We start from the raw sequence: 20,500 nt of genomic DNA on the forward strand, positions 1-20,500 counted from the left end.
TAGAGACATTAATTGCGCCATCATATGCTTTGATGTTTAATACTCTTGAATGATATTAACGCTCATCTGTGTGGGACGACAATCAAGTTTGAAGTTAATCAAAAGGCTATAAGTTTTGAATTCTGCGGAAACCACTGTTCTGTGATAGCATCCGCTGTTGTTGTGGTAAAGAAAGATTTACTGAAATAACTCACTTCAACGTTTCAATAGTCAACTTTCGAATAGTCAGTGTCGAGCAATAGTACTGGAGCTCCAGCTTCACAAGTTTTGAGGTACAAACGTTCCCGTGTTTATTTAGGTGAACAACTGATTTGCCTATGTATGTGTTTGTGACGGGTGCATCCAGTGGGTCAGGATACGCTCACCTTTTCGCGAACACCTGCTATATATCATCACTATCTTATTGTGATTCATAAACACATGCTCATCATATAGTCGGAAACTCACAGAGGTTTTTCATGAATATGGTAAGGTTTGTCGCTTTTTACTTGCAAAACGAACATATTAGTTGAACATGTTTTTCATTACTTAAAAGCAGCATTATCTCTGCACTTGTACACAGCAAGTAATTCCAAATAAACATATGGTTCTTAGTTTCAACAACAATCAGTAAATGCGCTGTCGAGTAACTGGATTCCTGGTTCATCACTTGATTACATTTACATTTTACATTTACATTTTCCCGTCGCATGGCAAGAGTACTGCTGTGCGGAGTCATGTAGCAAAATAATACTTTTAACGCACTCTGTGTCAGCGGCGGGTGCTACCGGTTGGATAGGAATATGATTATCCTTTTCGAAGACAACTGGCCATTGTGTCAACACTGATTTTCATTGATCCTTCCATATTATTTTCACTGCTATTTTGATTTTACGCCCAATGGAATCTGTTTCTTTGGATCATAGAGACATAGAGATCTCTGGCGTTGACGTTTAAAATTTACTTGAACTGCGTTGAAGTTTCTGGTGTTTCTGGACTGAAACGACACTTGTACGTGTTGGATTATCAAGTTTGACATACATTGACATACGTCCCTTTGTATTGAACCGTCTATCATTTGAACAGAAATTAGTCCTGGCTTTAGCTTAAAGAGCATTCAGACATTCAGACGTCTGTAACTTCAGGCTTTGGAAAATACATGCTTACTTATTAGATGTTAAAACCAGAAAGTCTACCTTTTACACCTACTTTTTAAGAAAGTTATTAGTACTTCCACTTTGGATCACATCACTACTGTGTTCGGAAAACACATACTTACCGCCTTTGAATTTTAATCCAGAGAGCCCTATTATTGATACATCCGATTTAGAAAACACCTTTTTCCTGCATTGAACCAGAATGTCCCATGGCTCAGTATGAGGCGAAAAATTATTGGTACTTCCGGTTTTGATTTCGTCACTCAGGTTTGAAAAATATGGCTTCCTGCATTAAAATTCCATCGTAATGAACAAACGTATAACTACAACTTATTTCACAACATAGGTCGTTGTCTTTGAAAAGGGGGAAACAATAATTATATTTTTCAATATTCCTAATTAGCACTGGAAAAAATATATATAAATGTAAACATTCTTGAATACCAAAAGGCACCAGTTCATGTCTAGACTGATATCTTTGCAATAGGTTTGGCCCCGGAGTATTGAACAGTCCTTAAGTTATCACGTGGAAACAAACCCTACCCTACCTTTAGTTCCATTTGTTGCCACTCAAACCGAGGAAAAGACATTTTAAAAAGATACAATAGAAACACAATTTCAATGCTAGGCCGATATCTGTGAAACATTTGGTCCAGAAATATTGAACGGTCTTTGAGTTATACTCAGGAAGTAACAGGTGACGTGTTCCTATATCCCCCTCCCAAATTGTTGCTGGGGATATTAAGTAACACCCACTACAGAAGATTAGGCAAGATTGCATTTGGCTCATGTGTCAATGTAAAGATTAAACATTAATCTGGGTTAACCTCATACTATACAAACGCTTCTTTCATTATCTTCTCGAAGCATCTTGCATGCCTAAAATTCAATTGTTGCCACCAAGCGACGTTACCCAAAAACAAACAAAAAGAGATGCAACATACGATGTTGAAGCATAATGTCACTTTCAAGTTTCCTTTGCAGAATCTTTCAGAGGAGTAGGCTTTTGAAGTCCTGTACCCAAATGCACTCTGAAAGTCATGAATCCAATACGGCCGACCCGTAAATATCCGGGGTAGAATAGATCTTCAGCAAAACATGTTTGTCGTAAAAGGCGACTTTGCTTGTCATAAGAGTCGACTAATGGGATCGGGTGGTCAGGCTCGCTGACTTGGTTGATGCATGTCATCGTATCCAAATTGCGTGGATCGATGCTCATCATATCAATCACTGGATTGTCTGGTCTAGATTCGATTATTTACAGCCCGCTTGATCATGTTTGATATACAGGTTTGAGAGCAATGCAGAGAATATATTACACCATATTCATATAGAATGTAACAAGCCTGTGTTTAATCTACAAAATATATTAATTCAAACATGAATATAAATATAGATACAATGTATATATATAATGCTTTTACACAAGAAGGGCTCTTAGAGGGGGAACATTAAGTCCTCATATCATGTGTTGCTTCTAAAGTCCAATCATCCAGTCAGCCTTTTACATTGTATGTAACTGATTGGCCTATTTGTGTAATCAGTGCGTGTACGAATGAATTGGGTTTCCGTTTATCGTAATTTAGAACAGTGTTTCACTTATCGCAGCATTTAAGTGTGTATGCATGCTTCTCTGTTTATTGGCCTTTGCTTACCTGTTACAGTCGCAGTGTGGCGTGTGGGCGCCTGAAATAGAGAATGTAAAGTCAGTTAAACATTGTAATTCGAAGTCCTTTATGTCGCAATACACTATGGTAGCTACGATCTAATATCGGCACTACGAACTTCGGATAACTTGACTTATTAAGTTGAGGCAGATTGTAAGATATCAAAGGTGTAAATCAATCGATCATAATACTTACATTGACACGATGGTCCCAGATTGTTCCTTTCAGCTAGAATGCAAACAGAATTCTTTACTGCAAAGACTCCAAATAAGGACTCCCTGAGTATCGTCAAAGGAATAGCTTAAATGTTTACGGCAAAAATATTTTCATTATTAAAATATATCTTTGCTAAGCATGAACTATATATGTGTACCTGAACGTTGAACAATGAACCATAAGTGTTCATTACTATTTTCGTAGTGTGCACTTAAGGCAGTTGGAACTACTCCTTATTAGCTTACAATGACAGTACGTGCATATTGTCCTGATACTAGTCTTGGTAACTCACCGTTAATGTGTCCAGGCTTTATTGAATTTCTGTGTGAAAGAATCATTTGTCATTTATTCAACAACATACTATTAACACATAGAATATCATGATACTTTATTTGACGTAATTATCCCCGCCACGAAGATAGACGGGAACATAGGAACGTCCGAAGTTCGTCCGTCCATTCGGCCGATTCTCAAAGAGTACAAATCTTCTGAAAAACTATTTAAGTCAGGGACACACTTATGGCTTCGAAAATTGGTGTCGTTAATTGATTTTTAACAGAGTTGTGGCTCTTGATCCCTGCATGCTTATCTGAGAGATACTTGTCAAAGCTGAGTTCGAAAATGGTCCCGTCAAATGGTTTACAGAGTTATCGACCTTTTTCCGTGCTTTTCAACGTGGTGCATACTGTGTAAAATGGGGACAAGTTGTCTCATTAACTACTGAAGTAGCATGAATAAAAGTTTGCATGCTTATCAAAGAGATACTTGTCAAAACTGAGTTCGGAAATTGGTCCCGTCAATAATTGTTTTGTTCTGTGCTGTTCAAAGTAGTGCATACTGAGTGAAATGGGGACAAGTTTTCTCATTATCAACTAAAGTTGCATGAATATAGGTTTGCATGCTTATCTAAGAGATACTTCCCAAGACTGAGTTCGAAAATTGGTCCCGTAGTTTTCTGTTTTCTTTTTCAGATTTATGGCCTTTGATCCATGTTATTGTACTTTGGGCATTGTGTGTGCAATGGGACAAGTTACCTTACCTATATAGCTAGGTGATATGTATCAAGACTGATTTATTTTTTCCAGAGAAAGGCCTTTTGTGTGTATTGATTTCACACTTAATCATTTTTTTATGACGGCATAAAGCGGCACTCAGTTTTTTTATGATGGCATAAAGCGGCACAAGTGACTTTCTCTTCGTAAGGCTTTATATGTCTCTTTTCTATAGTTTATATTCACTATTATATGAACAAAAAATAATCTACAGTGCCCCATGGCGGGGGATAGTGATAACGCTGTTTTCTTGTTATAATTACTAAACGTCGTTGCAACTATATTGCTAGACGTTAATCAGAGTGGCTGTCATTGCTTTGTGATGATTGTGTGATACCTGGCAAATGTTATCCAGATAAGACGCTGTGCGTCCTTAGTCGTGCCCGGATCCGCCAAATTCCCAAATGCGTATCAATTAAGAACATCGGTTCGTGATCGTGAGTGTCACCACAGTAGGAAGCGTCTACGACCTGTGTCATTTTGGGTAGTCCTCCCTTTTAATTCTGAACATGATACGCCTCAACTGATTTGGCTAAAATACTGTTCAAATCGACGATAAACCCGGTTCATTTACCACATGTTGCTGTATGTAGGCTGTTATAGAAACGATTAAATTATACTTACGGACATTCATGTCGTCGTATCAAGTCGCACATACCTATAACAAATAATATATTGTTATGTGACAGCATATATTGTACGTCCAAGCTCTTTCACATCGCTTGACACCTTTGTTATCCGCCCAGAACAGAGAACACCGCTATGGGGAGCTTGTTCACAGACGTTGATTAACTTCCGGGACTTACTGAATTTTTCGAGATGTTTCGTGAGGTAAATAATAAAGTTTTTATTTGGTAATTGAAATTTGAAAGAACTAAATTTGAGTATGTCTATTTAATCATCAGTCAGTATTGCAACAGTTGTTAAAAGTAATATGTGGCTGGGTATGTTTGTGTAAACATAAATTGGATCAATGAAGACTGTCCCCTACCATGTTTGAAATGTAAATTTGCCCCGAAAAAGGCAAAATTATATATTTTCCAAGATAAGATATATACACTACCCATTAGCAGATGTGTATTATGTGAAAAATGTTTTTTTTTAATCATCAAAGTTTATAAAAGTTATATTTAAAAATATATAACCATGTAGAAGTATTCTATGAGTGCTGGCTGAGCGCCAGTTATATGATTATATAATTTCAGTCACTAAAGACATTTTCAAGTGAAAATCAAACATGTGACAAAATCCACTGAAAGGTAAATAGTTTCTTCTGCTCCTCGGTCTTCAGCAACCCATGCTTCCCGTAAAAGGCGACTTTGCTTGTCGTAAGAGACTACTAACGTGATCGGGTGGTCAGACTCGCTGACCTGATTGATGCATGTCATCATATATCCCAGTTGCGCGGATTGATGCTCATGATATCAATCACTGGACTGTCTGGTCCAGACTCGATTATTTACAGACCACCGTCATATAGCTGGCATATTGCTGAGTGCGGCGTTAAACAACACACAACAAAGAAACTATATAAGAGCGGGACGAGGATGATAAGAGGCCGTCTACGATCTTACTTGCGACCTGTCTACTTGCCCAGGGTGGACGGGATACCTACCTTAAAGCGCCGACTTTTCTGCCTGCTTCCACCATTGTTTCCTGGATTCAAGAGCGGAGCACGTGCCTCACTCACGACATTAAACTGTGACGAATTCTAGACATTCGTGAGTTCACTGACTTATGAAATGAGGCCTATTATGTATTGCTGTGGCAATATATTTGGCCGATTGCACATATATATAATCCCGTACGTCTAATATAATTTGTTGATTATGCATTGATCTTGCGTTGTTATTTACTGATTTCACCATTCAGTTTTGTACGTACCTAATTCTGGATTAATCTGGCGTTGCAACTTGGTAATCACCTCATAACTATATGCTTAAACATAATGTATGTAATTCTTTATACATTGCACGTTAAACAATTCAATTATGATTATTATTCATGTTTGTGCTTCTTTGTTCGCACACAACACTTTAAGGGATATATGACGGCGACCTGTAAACAATGGAGTGAGGCCGGACAGTCCAGTGATCGATAGTATGATCCACGCTGTCGGCACACGATGACACACAATCAGCCAAGTCATTCAGCCCGACCACCCGATCCGTTCAGTCGCCCCGTACCATCGGCATGGGTTACTCGGGTCCTATTCTAACCCGGATTCCCCACGGTGTTGGTTATCATACAATGAAATACATTATACCAGTGACACATGAATGGTTAATCCACGACAAACGTATAGCAAGGAACATATGATGAATTACTTACACGTAACACCATTCAGTTGATTATTGTCCTTGTCAAAAAACTCTAATGTTCCTGCAAAACAAAATATGCAAACAGCTCCATAAGCGGTCATAAATACTTTACCATGTGTATTATGCGCATGGTAAAAGGTCGCCAAACTGAAGATATGATATTTAGCAACCCTCACAATCACCGACATCCTTTCACAGTCAAAATGTCTGTTGGATTTAACTTTCAGAAAATGTTGAACATGTGCATTGAAACTCACATAATCTGGAGGACGCCGTTCCAATTAGAGTCTTAAACACTGATTACAGAATTGTTGGCATACAGTTATGTGCTTTGTAAACGCATTAGTGAGGTCCTGACCAACAATATTTCACTGTTTATACACTGTTAGAATGATATATATTTCACTAATATATCATATTTGATGCAACCCACCTTGAAAATTGTAACATGGAAATTTATAGCACTGTATTCAGTTACCGATAAAAGACGTCCAGTGTTTATTTAACGCAAGTTCAGTTATAAATAATATCCGAAGACAATCCGTAGGTCAGTGTCGGTCAATCGTCGACGTGTAATGTGATGACCCACCTCCATTTGTTCTAATCACAACGAGGATCTCCTCTTCATCACTAAAATATAAATAAATTAATGAAAATAATAATAAAGTTATTACGTTGCTTTTGATTAACCAAGCAAACGCTTTCGCTTTTACCGGGCCCGTAAACAGATAAACTTTAGTCAACGCCCACTAATGGACTACAGTGTCCCGATTAGCTGTGAATAGAATGGACGGGGCTTTTGTAGCATTATTGCACTCAACAACGCTGATTTCGTATTGTTGGCAAGAGTTATTGTTGTTGACGTCTTCATGCATAAGAAATTACTAGAACCTTTTTTGCGGCAGGGAACAGATTAGGCCTTTGTCAGAAAAAGTGCAGGTCGCGGACCCCGTAAGATATCGAGCTCTGAAACACTTTGTATCTGCACGTCTGTCCAGCAATACACGATGCACATACCTACTATTGCTATCACCAACTCTGTTACTACGACAAGCACACAAAGAGTTTTCCCCTGAAACAGAAAGCATGGCGGAACAATAGTAACTGGGATGTTCAGTAACTATATCTTCATATCCTGAGGACAGATACAGGCCATCTGATATAACCTTCATAATGACCAAACGTGACGAGATGTACATGTATGTGCAGTGTGAACGTTAAATAATAACCTACTTTAGGTAACTTTCGGAAACCGTTCTATATCGACCATTATCAATTTACTTTGCCTTTGATTTATATAGGGTAATAGGAGTTCCGTCAGGACCCGACATCACAGTAAATCGCGCCTGGCGCAATAAACAAAGTTGAAGCCACTTTCACCGACGAAAGAGATTTTCTTCCCTTTGTTTCGTACATAAGCAGGCAATACAATTATGCTCATCATCAGAAATGCATATTTATACTGATTCACGTTACAGGTGCTCTTATTTGTGTGTACCTTCGTTGTTGCAAGCCAAACTCCCAAAATTGCACCCTGGAAAAGATAGAATGCATGATAGATATGCCGTGCATTGTTTGCTGTAACAATGCACAAAATGAAATGTTTCAAATCACAATGATTTGTAGAAGATGCATTTTTGTATCATGTAATAAGTAGTTTCTCGGGAGAATAATACCAACGGACAAAAACTGTATGCGTTAGGGTCATTTACGGATATATACAAATAAATAATGTCAGGGAGGTACTATTTTCAGTGTTTACAAACAAACCTGCCATCGTTCTTGTTTATCGGATGCGGGTAATAATTATTGTATGGAACCCTAGAAGGCACACTGACGTATTGTCGCCCTTACAAAAACAAAAGCAAAGTGTGTCAAAAAATAAATGCCACAGTTTGACATTTGACCGTCTGTTGAGTTGCCGCATGGTCGCATTGTCGAGCTGTGGTTAATAATAATACGCTTACCAAGGACGATAATATATTTTATATTTTTACCAAAGGGCGACACCATCACATTTTATCAAGGTCAAAATATGTCGCAGTGTCTCCACACCCAAAATACTGAATTCATGACAATTCAGATAACCGACGACCCTTTAACTCACAGACTTATTTCTTACTTTGTTGTGACTGAGTTCGATCCCTGGGGTCATTCGTTTTTATTGAAAACATTTTGATGTATAAGAAACTGTAGAAAAGTAAACTTGTGAAGAATATGCACACAAAGACATATCATGTTATAATTTTATAAAAATCCTTTATTAGAAGTGGTAGTAGCACTGATTAATTGAATTGAATGTCTCTGAATTGTCTTTGTTTACTCCAACCCTGCATAGAAGCCTGAAGCATCCAGGAACTGGAGTTGAGTCTTGAGTCCCTGGCGAAGCTGATCTTTCAATGTATCCAGGCGGTTTTCAGACTCTCTGTAGACTCTCTTGCGGTTGGGTGGAGTGGCTCAAAATCATTCTGGGACATCTTAGTGCGGCCAGCCCTCTCGATTCTCTGGATAACTTCAATGAAGCGGTAGAAGTTCGAATGATCGTGGCATAGATCTCGATTGAGTCGGTTGTGAAATCCCTTAAGATCGTTGTTGATGTGCGGTCCTGTTGTCTGGTGATGGTTCCAGAGATGAAGGGTAAATCTGGCTTCGAAGTCAACCCAGTTCATCACCATATATCATTGAAGCCCTCAGCACGGGGAACTTCAGGAGTCTCATCCATGGCGTCCAACAAGGTGTCTTGTACTTGTCTAAGAGGGACACCTCTTGCCCTCACAGACTTTAGACGGTCGGCATCTTCACGGGGATGAATGTGGTCTGTGATATTCCGTACAAATTTCCGACTGTTGTACATTTTCCTTTGTAGGCTTTATGGATGCATCTCCAATGTTGACAAATCTGTCGAGTGGTTGTACAAGTAACCTTAAGTTTGCCTCACTGCGATGTTAAAACTCTACTAACCTTAAACCCGCCATGGTTATGACCCAAGCTAATGAAACCAAGCCCTGGTTTGTTCACACTGTGCCGGCAGATTTTTTTACATTAATTGGCGAATGTACAAGTGAATGTTCAGTTTATTACAAATTTCCAAGGTGGTCAGAACCTTTGTTACCAGGGTGAAACATTTACGGTTAAGAGTAGAAGAGTTGCCAAGGTACACTGGAGATGTTGCAAGGCCGGATGACCTACAACCATCAACAACTCTGAAGGAATGATAACATCATACAGAGATATTCACAACCACATGCCTGCTAACACCAAGATCGTTGTTGACGAATTCCTGACAAACGTGAAGAATCTTGTCAATTATAGTATAATTGTGTTCAGTGCTCTTTCTCCAATGAACCAGAACCAGCCGACACGATAGTCCCCATTTTAATCATTCTATTGTTGAAGGGATTAACACGGTAGATTAGCTAAATTACCCTAAACCATAGCTGCCAGCACAGTGTGAACACCCCCAACCCCTATATACCCAGGATAACATAATTGAATAATTAGATTACAGACCCGACTCTAGTAAAATAAAATACATACGTTAACAATAAATTCACCAAAGAATATCTTACTGTTTCATATATGGACAGATTAACCATACATTTAATACAGATTAGTAGCCTTTTAAAGTCTTAGTATCATAACATTTCACAATAAAGTTTTTGCTAAGACTCAAGCTTTGCAATCAGTATGTATACCTTGGTCTCTGTGGTAATCGTATATACAGCAGTTAGGACTGGTCCATTACTCAGAAGGTGTTGTCTTAATTAAATCCCTCCTGGCCTCCCCCCAGGTTGTGTAACAACTGGGAATTAGAGGTGTGTGACAAATGGGACGTGTAACTTATGAGAGATAACCCTGCCCTCTATCCCTGGAGACGAACCAGAGGGATGCTGCCACCTCATGTGGTCCAGTCCAGACCTACTATTTTCTTATACTATTTTCTAACAGAAATATTTTGAAACTTATAGCGCAAATAATGTCAACACATCAACTTTTTTAATACTTTTATTTTTTTTATTTTTTTTTTTTTTTTTATTATTCCATTCCATATATATTGTTACAAGTGTAGGTATTAACATGTACTTATAAGACAGAATTAACACAAGTTATAGTTTTCATAGGTGAGGACAGGCAGGTTGTGTTGGATGTATCGTTTTCTCAAACTGAGAGGGAGATTATAAATATTTGTTTACAAGAAATAAATGATTACTAATTAACAGGAAGTATGATTCAACTGCTTCGTTAGATTATGAATCGTAAGTTTTGCCATTTCTCAGCATACTGGTTAAATTGATTATTTTTTTTAGCGATAAAACTTTCCAAACAAATTGTGTCTTTTAGTAGTGAAAGAAATTGCTCGAAAGATAAATCTTGTTGTTTTATGTTTGATATGTAGATGAATCTTTTTGCTAATATAATAATCTGATTTATTACATGGTTATGAGTGGAAACACCAAAAAAGATATTAACTTTCGAAAGGATAAAATTTGTTTGCAGGTTGTAATTTAGGAAGTTTTCAACTTTAAGCCAAAATTGTTGAACAGATTGGCAATCCAAATATACATGAGACATATCTTCAGAAGCAGTTTTACAGAAAGTACAAATATCTTCATCGACAAGTTTCATCTTGAATAATTCTTTCTTAGTGTAAATTATTCTGTTTATAAATCGATATTGAAAATCTAAAAGTTTACAGTCGCGCGTGCATTTTCTATAACATAGAAGTATATTTTTCCAATCCAAACCTTGAGGAAAAACCATATTCCAGTATTCTAATGATTTCGGTACGGTATCCTTCCTAATCAGTTCATCATAAAAAGTCCTTGATTTTTTAACGTTATTAAAGAAGTGTTTACATACATTGTTCAGCTGAACTACATTAAAATCAAGGGTTTTGTCTCTGATTTGAAATCTCCAACTCTTTGGAATATTGTTCAGTAATTTTTGAAAGTCTAGAAAAGTTCCCTGGATCTTATATTTTTGTTTGAAATTTTCAAAACTAAGAAAACCGTTGTTGTCGCAAAGGTCTCTAACACTCTGAACACCTCGATTAAACCAGTTTTTTTTATAATATAAGATGAATTAAAAAAATGGTTCAGCCAGAGTGGTTGATTCAGAATGTGGTCTAAATCATATTCATACAAACTCATTTTTTGGTAAAATATCTTCCAAGCAGACAATACATCTCTCCAAAAAGGGTTGTCATGTTTAGATAAACATTCTACAGCATTAGAACCAAGTTTGAAAAGATGTTTTAGAGGGAAGATTGTTATAGAATCTTCATACTTTTTTATATACTTTTGTAATGAATATAGTTTGAGAGCATTGATAAAACATTCAATATCTATCATCCTTAGACCTCCATCTTCATAATTTCTGCTAATAGTTGATCTCTTAATTTTGTCGTTTTTGTTATTCCAAAGGAATCTAAAAATTAATGTGTTTAGGTCGGTAATAAAAGCTTTGGGTGGATTGGGTAGAGCAGAGAAGATGTGTACCAGAGTTGATATAGCAAGAGTTTTGATAACCGTAATTTTTCCAATAAGAGTTAAGGTTCTTCTGCGCCAATTAGCTAGTAGTCTATTAATATGTTCTATTCTTTTTCTAGTATTGATTACCCAAAGGTCGTTCAATGAAGCATTTAAAGTTATCCCTAAAATTTCAAAATCTCCCTTATACCAATCAAGTTTAAAGTCATGTGCTAAAACTAGATTACTTTCAGACAATGATCCTATCCAAATTGCTTTTGTTTTTTCTACATTTATTTTAAGTCCTGACATTTGATAGAATTTGTTGAGGGTATCCATTGAAGTATTAAGGCTTTTTTCAGATCCATCTAGAAATAATTGAGCATCGTCCGCATACTGACCTAGTTTACTTTCCTTATCGTTAATTGCTATACCTTTTATATCTGGATTTGTTCTAATCATAATACCTAGAATTTCTACAGCGATAATAAATAAATAGGGTGAAATTGGATCTCCTTGTCTACATCCCCTCTCAAGCCCAAAGAATGATGATAGATGTCCATTTTGAATAACAGATGCAGTGGTATTAGAAGTCAAAATACCTACCCATTTAATGATGTTCGGTCCAAAACCAAATTTTGTCATTACTTGTATTATAAAAGATTTAGAAATTGTATCAAAAGCCTTTTCAAAATCTATTAGTAGGAGTAGGCCAGGTTTGTTAAGTCTTTTGGTTTCAAAGATGATATCATAGAGCTTCCTAGTGTTTTCGCTTATACATCTACCTGGAATAAATCCTGTTTGATTATGGTGTATGATTGTATTTAAGTTTTTTTTAATTCTATTAGCAATACATGAGCTGATAATTTTATATAAAGCGTTTAGTAGTGAGATTGGGCACCAGTTTTTTAACAATTTTCTGTCTTTGTTTGGTTTAGGAAGACAACTTTTTTAATACTTTATGTCATACTTAATTACAAATGTTTGACTAAACTTAAACTTGAAAAACGGAAATAGCGTAAAACAGATGATAAAAATCGGCAAGCAAAATTGTCCCCCAAACGTGCTTCCGGTGTTGGCACGCTGCGCTATTTCAATTTTCGGGCCAGCGCCCAGCCTGATCGGCCTTTTCTTGGAGGTTGTTGTTGTTGTTGTTGTTGTTGTTGTTGCTTTAAGTGTTTAAGAGGTCGCCTTCTGCCTTAGCAATTTCGACTGACCTGTTACCCTTTGGGACTCATGTGTGTGAGTAGGGTACACATATCTATTGCGAGTTTGGTATTCACATAATTTCTGGGTTTTTTAATTATATGATTTCTATTTTCGTGTATTGATATAATTTCATTTCTATATTTGGCTGCTATGTTTATGGAGAGAAGCTGCCCATCTCTCAGAAATAGAGTTAGTTTGGCCTTCGCTTTTGCACCTGTTGGCTTTAGGAGACAGCGGATCTAACTGCAATTCTTGTTTAAACCGAGCTGGGCTGGGGAGTGGTCTTGAAATTCTAGTAATAAGTGAGCAATGGATTCAGCCTGATTGCAAGATGAACAAACCTTGCCATAGCGCTTTTTGTGACCGAGTATGAGGCGGAAATGGCAATTTCAACTTTCCTTTCATTTGAGTATGAGTTTGGCTTTTGTTGGATCTTGGGTTGAATTTTGTACAGCCATCTGCTGATCTTACTTGCGTCCCACTGGGCTTGCCATCTTTGAGCTATAGAGGCTTTAATTTTGATTTTTATCTCTAGTTTACTAAAGGGAATAGGCTGTATCTCCGCTTTGTCTAGAGCTAGCTTCGCCAGTGTGTCTGCTTTTTTATTTCCAGGAATATTTATGTGAGAGGGGATCCAACACGGATACACCTGTTACCCTTGGTCCGACAGTTTTGTATATTCGAATAGAATATCATTGACTGTGTTGGGCCTTGAGTTTGAGTTGCTGCCGCTGATGGCTTGAAGTGCACTTAGCGAGTCTGATAGGACGACTGCCTTTGCTTCCGGAAGTTCCAGTATGTGTTTGAGTGGGTGATGAATTACCTCCATTTCAGCAGTGAATACTGACTGACCATCTTGGGGTTAAGAGCTGTGGATATGGATCAAGTAACCAGCACTGTTGTTGATAGGATTCGTGGATCCATCAGTGTATATCCACAGGCATTAATATATATTTCTAACCTGTATATATTCTTGTTGATATATTGATTGATTTGTGTCTAGAGCAAAGCCAACGTCAGATTGGTAAAGCAAAGGAGGAGAATACATAAGCCTGAAAGGAGAAATAATACCTAAATCAATATTGGCATCTGTAATGTGGGGTTTAATCCGAATGCCTAGTGGTGGGCCCAGCTTAGGCTTACTGTGAAACAGCTGTTCATAAGGGGGTTTAAAGACACAGTTGTATGTAGGGTTTAATGGGTTGGAATGCAATTAAGTAATGTATGGATACGGCGTTGCTTCAAAGAAAGTTCACCACTTTCAACATACAGGCAATCAACAGGTGATGTTTGAAATGCGCCAAGACATCGACTATATTATTTTATTATTTTACACCTTTTTGTACCACACTTATCCAGGTACCAGTATCTGCACAAATGTGATTTATTTGTTCCCCGACCAGTGGATTTGTTTGCATTCCAGTTACCATGCCTAACTCCCTGGGTAAGTAAACAATCTAAGTTGGGTACGGGTGCTGGAGGGTTTTTACATCTATCTCACATATTGGGTACCCATTCCATGCTGGGTGAACAGAGACACATTTGAACTCAGTCACTTGAATGGACTGTACACATAATCTTAGTCCCTAATGGCGATCTTAATCTATTTTTGGTTAAATGCTCTTACAGACTCCACCATATAATGGAGACACATTCTACTTTAGAGAGGAGGAGGGTTGTCTGGTCACCTTCCAACTTCGTATTCGCAACGCCCATCAAGATATCTAGAACCTTCAGGCATTTAGTTTTAAGATGATTAATGTGTGTACGCAAAGTCAATGATGATCGAAGATGAGTCGAAGAAATTTGGCACCCTCAACAACCCTGATAGGAGTGCCTTCCAAGAAGAGTTCAGAATCTTTATGGCGCTTGTATGTCCTGCAAAAATGAATACACTTGGTCTAGGCTTTTGCAAATTTAAAAACATTTCAAGAGACCATCAATTGAATCATTTTAAACCTTGTAAAGTCTATCAAGTTGTTTACTATGACAGACAAAATGCCTTGTGTGACACCTTGATCATGATCATTGTGATCATACTTTCTGATTATAATGGTCAGACATTATAATGTTCTAAATCGAAAAAGAGGGGGGGGGGAGGGGGGGGGGGGTGGTTGTGCCATATGTAGTTGTAAATAGTTTACTATCCCAGCTTCCCACCCACCATCGTGTATCACAGGGACAATGTTGTAAGCCAGTGAATCTCCAGCTGGCAGCACCAAGGATACTGGAATGGTATACTCATGCAGATTAACTAAAAATGTATCAATCCACTAGATTGGCTCATGAGCAACCGCTTTCTGGGCATACGACTCTACGTAATTGACATATTTTACAATTAAAATTTAAGACTTGTTACATAAATGTTTTGACCAAGTCCTAAAATAGAAAGTCAAATCAAAAGTCAGAACTGTACAAATACAATATCAAGTGCCCAGGGCCTGGTATGACCAGCCCATTAACAGGACCGGGCTCATCCTACCACTCGTCTGGGTCAAGTAAGGATCGAAGTGGTGTATTTGGCAAAGGAAGAGTTCCCTCATCCACCAGACCCCGTCCTTCACCGACACAGGGGCGCAACCCACGGCCAACATGTTGCCCCCTTCACTCGCTTTTTACGACAAGCAATGGGGTGCTGGAAACCATTCTACCCCGGATCCCTTCGGGGCAAGTTGAAGATGATTACACACCCTGAACCTGAGGAAAATACAAACTTGCTTCATTCAGGGCTTTGCATTACCGAAAGGGCTCGGCGAATAGGAAAGTAATGTGTTACAGGGACGGAGATACAGATTAGTCCAGGGTTAATCTGGACAGCTCTGGTGCAAGGTTTTACAGGCGCCTTTGAGAACGTTTTGGCGACGCTTGCGTTACTCAACGTCAGTTTGTGGGTGGAGGTGTAATGTATGGGGTGGCATCACAACTCCCGTGAGAACGCATCTCATCTTTGTTGATAGCAGTTTAAATTGTGTATGCTACCGGGACGAGGCCATGTTCTACTCTATGCAAAGAAATGTCAATGATTGTGTTATGATAGAACGTTGATGAGAAGAATGTCCAAATATTATGTTGTTATTTTTAATAACACAACATTGACATCACGTTTCATGAAGCACAGTTACTTTTTCCGTTTCAGCTTACATTTAGATGATTTATTTTATACTTACAAACAAGCCCATTAAGTCTACAGTATTGTATCGTGCGATGTGTGTTACAAACTTTGTACATGCACTGTAGCTATAGTATTTTACTTTCGTATTCCGTATTCTGTCATTTACTGTATAAAGGCCTATGGCTCAGATGCATGTTCTGACAAACGATTTCTATAATACTTGTGGATGACATACTGTGCAAACTGGCCTACTGTGCTCGAACGGGACCGCTGATATATATACAAACATTGAGAATTCAAAGTATTCGAAATCAATACGGACAGGTATACATACAGATATTAAACTTTTAAAACCTCAGGTCAATTCAGTCTATTTCAGCGGTTAAAGCCATTTCTAATGAAAATGAAAGACAGCTGACCTTATTATTAAGAATGCTTATGCAAATACAAAGACACTGACATACTTAAAACACAATAGCCAAATGTGGTCCAATTCAGTTTGTTTCCTCAGGATGAAGAGCCAGTTCAAATTCAGCCAGCCAAATAATTCAGCAAATGCGAAAACTTCACCACATGTCGCCTTGTCCCGCTTATATTTATTTCTGCATATTTTCAATATTTAGCATTTCAAAAAAATGATCCGCTGTCGCTTTGTCGCGCTTTTATTGTAGTTGCTGTTATTTTTTCAAAACATGACCTTTGATTATAAATGAATGCGTGGTAGATCTAAATCACGAAGGAATGGTTTTGGAGGTAGGTTGTCACTGCCCACGAACTATGGGGTCTTAAACCTATCCTTAAACCGATGTCTTGAGGCGAGCGAGTGGTTGCGGAATTGGGGGATAACAACTGTTTCAAAGATATTTCGGATGTACTGATTACCTGTCAGGTTGTCTTGTTTGGTGACCAGGGCCATCTTGCAATTGTGTGAGATACAACCCCAAACCATTACCGAGACTCCCTCATAAGGGTCTGATGTTCCTAGGAGTATATACCATATCTCTGTGCCTCTGTGACAAGATGCAGGAATCTGCTTTCTTCTTACAAAATGGACTTTCCGCCAGATTCTCAGATTCCAAGCTCCTTGTGCTAAACATCATGTCAAACGGAACCTCTGGTGATAATCTGATGACAGGGACGTTTGGTGACAATGTCGATAGAGTAGCCATTCAGGATTCGTTGCAAAAAGGTGACTCGTTGTAAATGGATGTCGTACTAATCGAAACACCAGTCGGATGGCTGATTACAGTGTAATGATAGCCCAGTTGAGGCCCATAGTTTTGAAGGATAGCCCCGTGGAATGCATTCCGACTATTTGCCATCTTTGCGCGTCTGATTAGCTTTCGTTGCATGTTCACGAGGAGTGATTAAACATTGTAAAACAGCGCATTTATATGCCTAAATTCCATGCCTGAAAATACCCCATTTTGAAGAATGCAAACTTGGCATGTGAACTTCCTTAGTGTAAGACTGTTCTTGTCATTATAATTATCATCATTAATATTACAGTTGAAAATTATGGTGACATGATGTTCTTCATTATTTCAGGGGGTGCTTAACTTTTTCCATGTATATGCAGTCCTCCTGCAGTTACAGAGCTATCCCGGTTATAATGCCATATGTTCCACTGGACGAAAGGTGTCATTATAACCAGGGAAAACTGTATTTGATGCTCTCTGGCACAGCAAAAGTGTCTTACACTACGGTAACTTGAAGAAACCTCACTTACGTTATCTAGTTCTGCAATACATTCGTCAGTATAAACGCCAGTGTCAAGCAACGCCGTAACGGTGACCTAAAGATGTAGATCAAGGAAGAACGGAAAGCCAAATTTCGCCTATTCAAAAAGTGATTAGTGTGGCCATTGAACATCCTAGGTTTTTAGCGTCTGGACTTAAACGTGTTGTCCAAAGTCAAAGGAATGACTAGAAAAACACATCTCTATATTTTATTGTCCAGTAGGCTTTTGCAATATATGCAGTTATCGTTTAGTATAATCTCTTTTCAATTGATGAATCTGGCATTACCATTTTCATATCACAGTGCTTCTCGAATTCCCGTTTAGCTGTCTTTTTTTACATATAGCGTAATATTGACGTGAATCGATTTAGTCGATAGAATAGAATAATGCATTTAAAAATCACATATGTATATTGTAACTGTATATGAATATACATATTACCATATGTATTACCATGGGAATAACGTTTCAATCGAACGAGATCTAGTTGACAAGGGGTGCCTTCAAGTTGTAATAATTGATAGCCAACCAATCGTATCCGGTCGACCAATACCGAGTCCCAGGAAGGGCAACAACAAGTACCATCTTTTACCTCGGACAGAGATCGAACCACCGATCTTCCACTCTCCTGACAAACGCTCTTATCCACCAGACCATGTAGGCAGTCTGTTTGCATGAGAATCGCGACGAAAGGGACGTGTTAGTTATCTAGTTGGTCTAGGTTGTGTCATCTCATCTTCCCGAGGCAAAGGAGTTAACTGACTGTAAAAGTTTAGTTTACACCCTTGCCGAACTAGGCGATAATTATGGAGTTGCATTTTGGATGGACTAACGATTTTATATATAATCCAATCAAAATCGCGGATAAACAATATGGCGACTGCTGTGCCGATTTTGATCGATTGCATGATTTAAAGAGCATGTGTACTGTCAACTGGGCGGCGATAGATGTTTTCATGTTTTTAATCAAGGTATTCAAGTGATTTAATGTCTTTCGCTAGGTAAGACCCATTTTATTGCAATAATGATCTTGACTATCGATCGGATCGTCTGGACTAGGCGCCGCCATTTTGTTTGAAGAAAATGCATGTGAAAGGAGAGGTGAAATCTGATTGGTCAATATGAGGGACATAGAAGAAGAACATAACTCGTAACTGCCACTGGTGCCTCTACGATCGAGACACCAATTTCCAGCCGAGTTCGGCAAGGTTGGAAACTGGACTTTTATAGTCAGTTAACTGCCTTGCCTGGGAAGATGGTGTCATCTGTGTTACAACCCTAACGTAATACGTAATATGTAAATACCTTCACAGGAACCGCACGAACTGCATGCACTGCATTTTTCACGGAGCAAGATGCCTGAAACATGAGACTGCATTTAAATTCAACAGTAGGAAATATTTAACCACTGTTCATTTAACGTTCATACCTATCGGGGTTTCAACGCCACTGTTATAATTATTTTAGTTGTATGACAGTAATTATGCTCAGTGTAAGATTAAATATCAAAGTCTTACTTGTTTATTTGTAACCAACCGATTAACAAGACTCATAACCGTAGTGAATGTGATTTTCACCCTCAATAAGTGATAGTATTGACTAAATGAGGATCACGACTCTCGAAACTCCACAGAACCCAACACAAATCTCAGCGAATTTTCCAAAGGGACGTTAATGAATAGCTGTAGCATAATCGGGATGTCCCACGAGAATACGATTGTCGGACGCGAAAGAAGTACTAACTTGCCAGGCCGGTGGTAGTGAGAAGGAGGGCGCTGCCAACCGCGGCGACAGGGATCACTGTGTCCTTGCACTGGTCATTCGGTTCTGCTGTTGAGAAACAGGAAACTGAGCTTTTGTGTGTATTTGCAGTACTAAACTAATATTTACTTCACTTAGGAGAAGAATCAACTGTGTTTTTATGTAAATAATAAGTATTAGTATGAAAAAGAACACACCAACATCTCACGTTTAAAGATGTTCACACATTCGTTAGATTCTTCATTTAATGTTCCAACATATAAATGCACCTTCACCCCTTTCCCCTACCTACAGGCGTCTGTAATTGTTGTAATACAACATTGCTTCATATCCCAGATATTCACGAACTAACCTTCTCAATTTTCGTTATGGTGATGACATTATAATTACAGTGTGTAAGATGTATTCTTCTGCCATATTAATAACACTGTTACCTGCTGTTTGTGAGCTTGTCGTTGTGGTCGTTGGCACTGTCTCAACTACAACTAATACCAGGAACTATATCAGTGTCAGTATATCAGCTGCAATTCATGTATGGGCAGCCAAATTCATCAGTTAGTTTAAAACTGAAAACAAGTGGTAAAACGTTTGACCTTCAATTCCCAGTCGGGAAGATGTAACTAGTAGCATGTGTAAATACGCAGCCACTGTCACTGTGTAATTAATGTACTAAATCTATTGAATAAATAAATAAATAAATAATTGATTGTCATTTAACAATTTGAGTAGGCTTTGAACGATTAAAATCCTGGAACTATTAAATGGCATGCACCTCGCCTCTTTAACAAATTCTGTATCGATCTTCAAACAAATCATC

General features: G+C 38.2%; 1 protein-coding gene across 1 annotated transcript in view; it reads right to left on the minus strand.

Annotated features, from left to right (window-relative positions):
• Positions 1-20,500, minus strand: part of LOC139470055 (titin-like) — a 181,032-nt gene that overhangs the window by 17,040 nt on the left and 143,492 nt on the right. The window contains exons 16-26 of the mRNA XM_071252343.1: positions 20,118-20,168; positions 19,666-19,752; positions 19,228-19,281; positions 7,891-7,926; positions 7,410-7,464; positions 6,982-7,022; positions 6,403-6,453; positions 4,696-4,729; positions 3,312-3,340; positions 2,999-3,031; positions 2,792-2,822 (exon numbers count right to left, since the gene is read on the minus strand). Coding sequence (XP_071108444.1) covers positions 2,792-2,822; positions 2,999-3,031; positions 3,312-3,340; positions 4,696-4,729; positions 6,403-6,453; positions 6,982-7,022; positions 7,410-7,464; positions 7,891-7,926; positions 19,228-19,281; positions 19,666-19,752; positions 20,118-20,168 — 502 coding nt within the window. The remainder of the gene's footprint in view (positions 1-2,791; positions 2,823-2,998; positions 3,032-3,311; positions 3,341-4,695; positions 4,730-6,402; positions 6,454-6,981; positions 7,023-7,409; positions 7,465-7,890; positions 7,927-19,227; positions 19,282-19,665; positions 19,753-20,117; positions 20,169-20,500) is intronic.

The sequence above is a fragment of the Haliotis cracherodii genome, unplaced genomic scaffold (genome assembly GCF_022045235.1).
Source record: "Haliotis cracherodii isolate W230 unplaced genomic scaffold, xgHalCrac1.p SCAF_20, whole genome shotgun sequence".
Taxonomy (NCBI): domain Eukaryota; kingdom Metazoa; phylum Mollusca; class Gastropoda; order Lepetellida; family Haliotidae; genus Haliotis; species Haliotis cracherodii.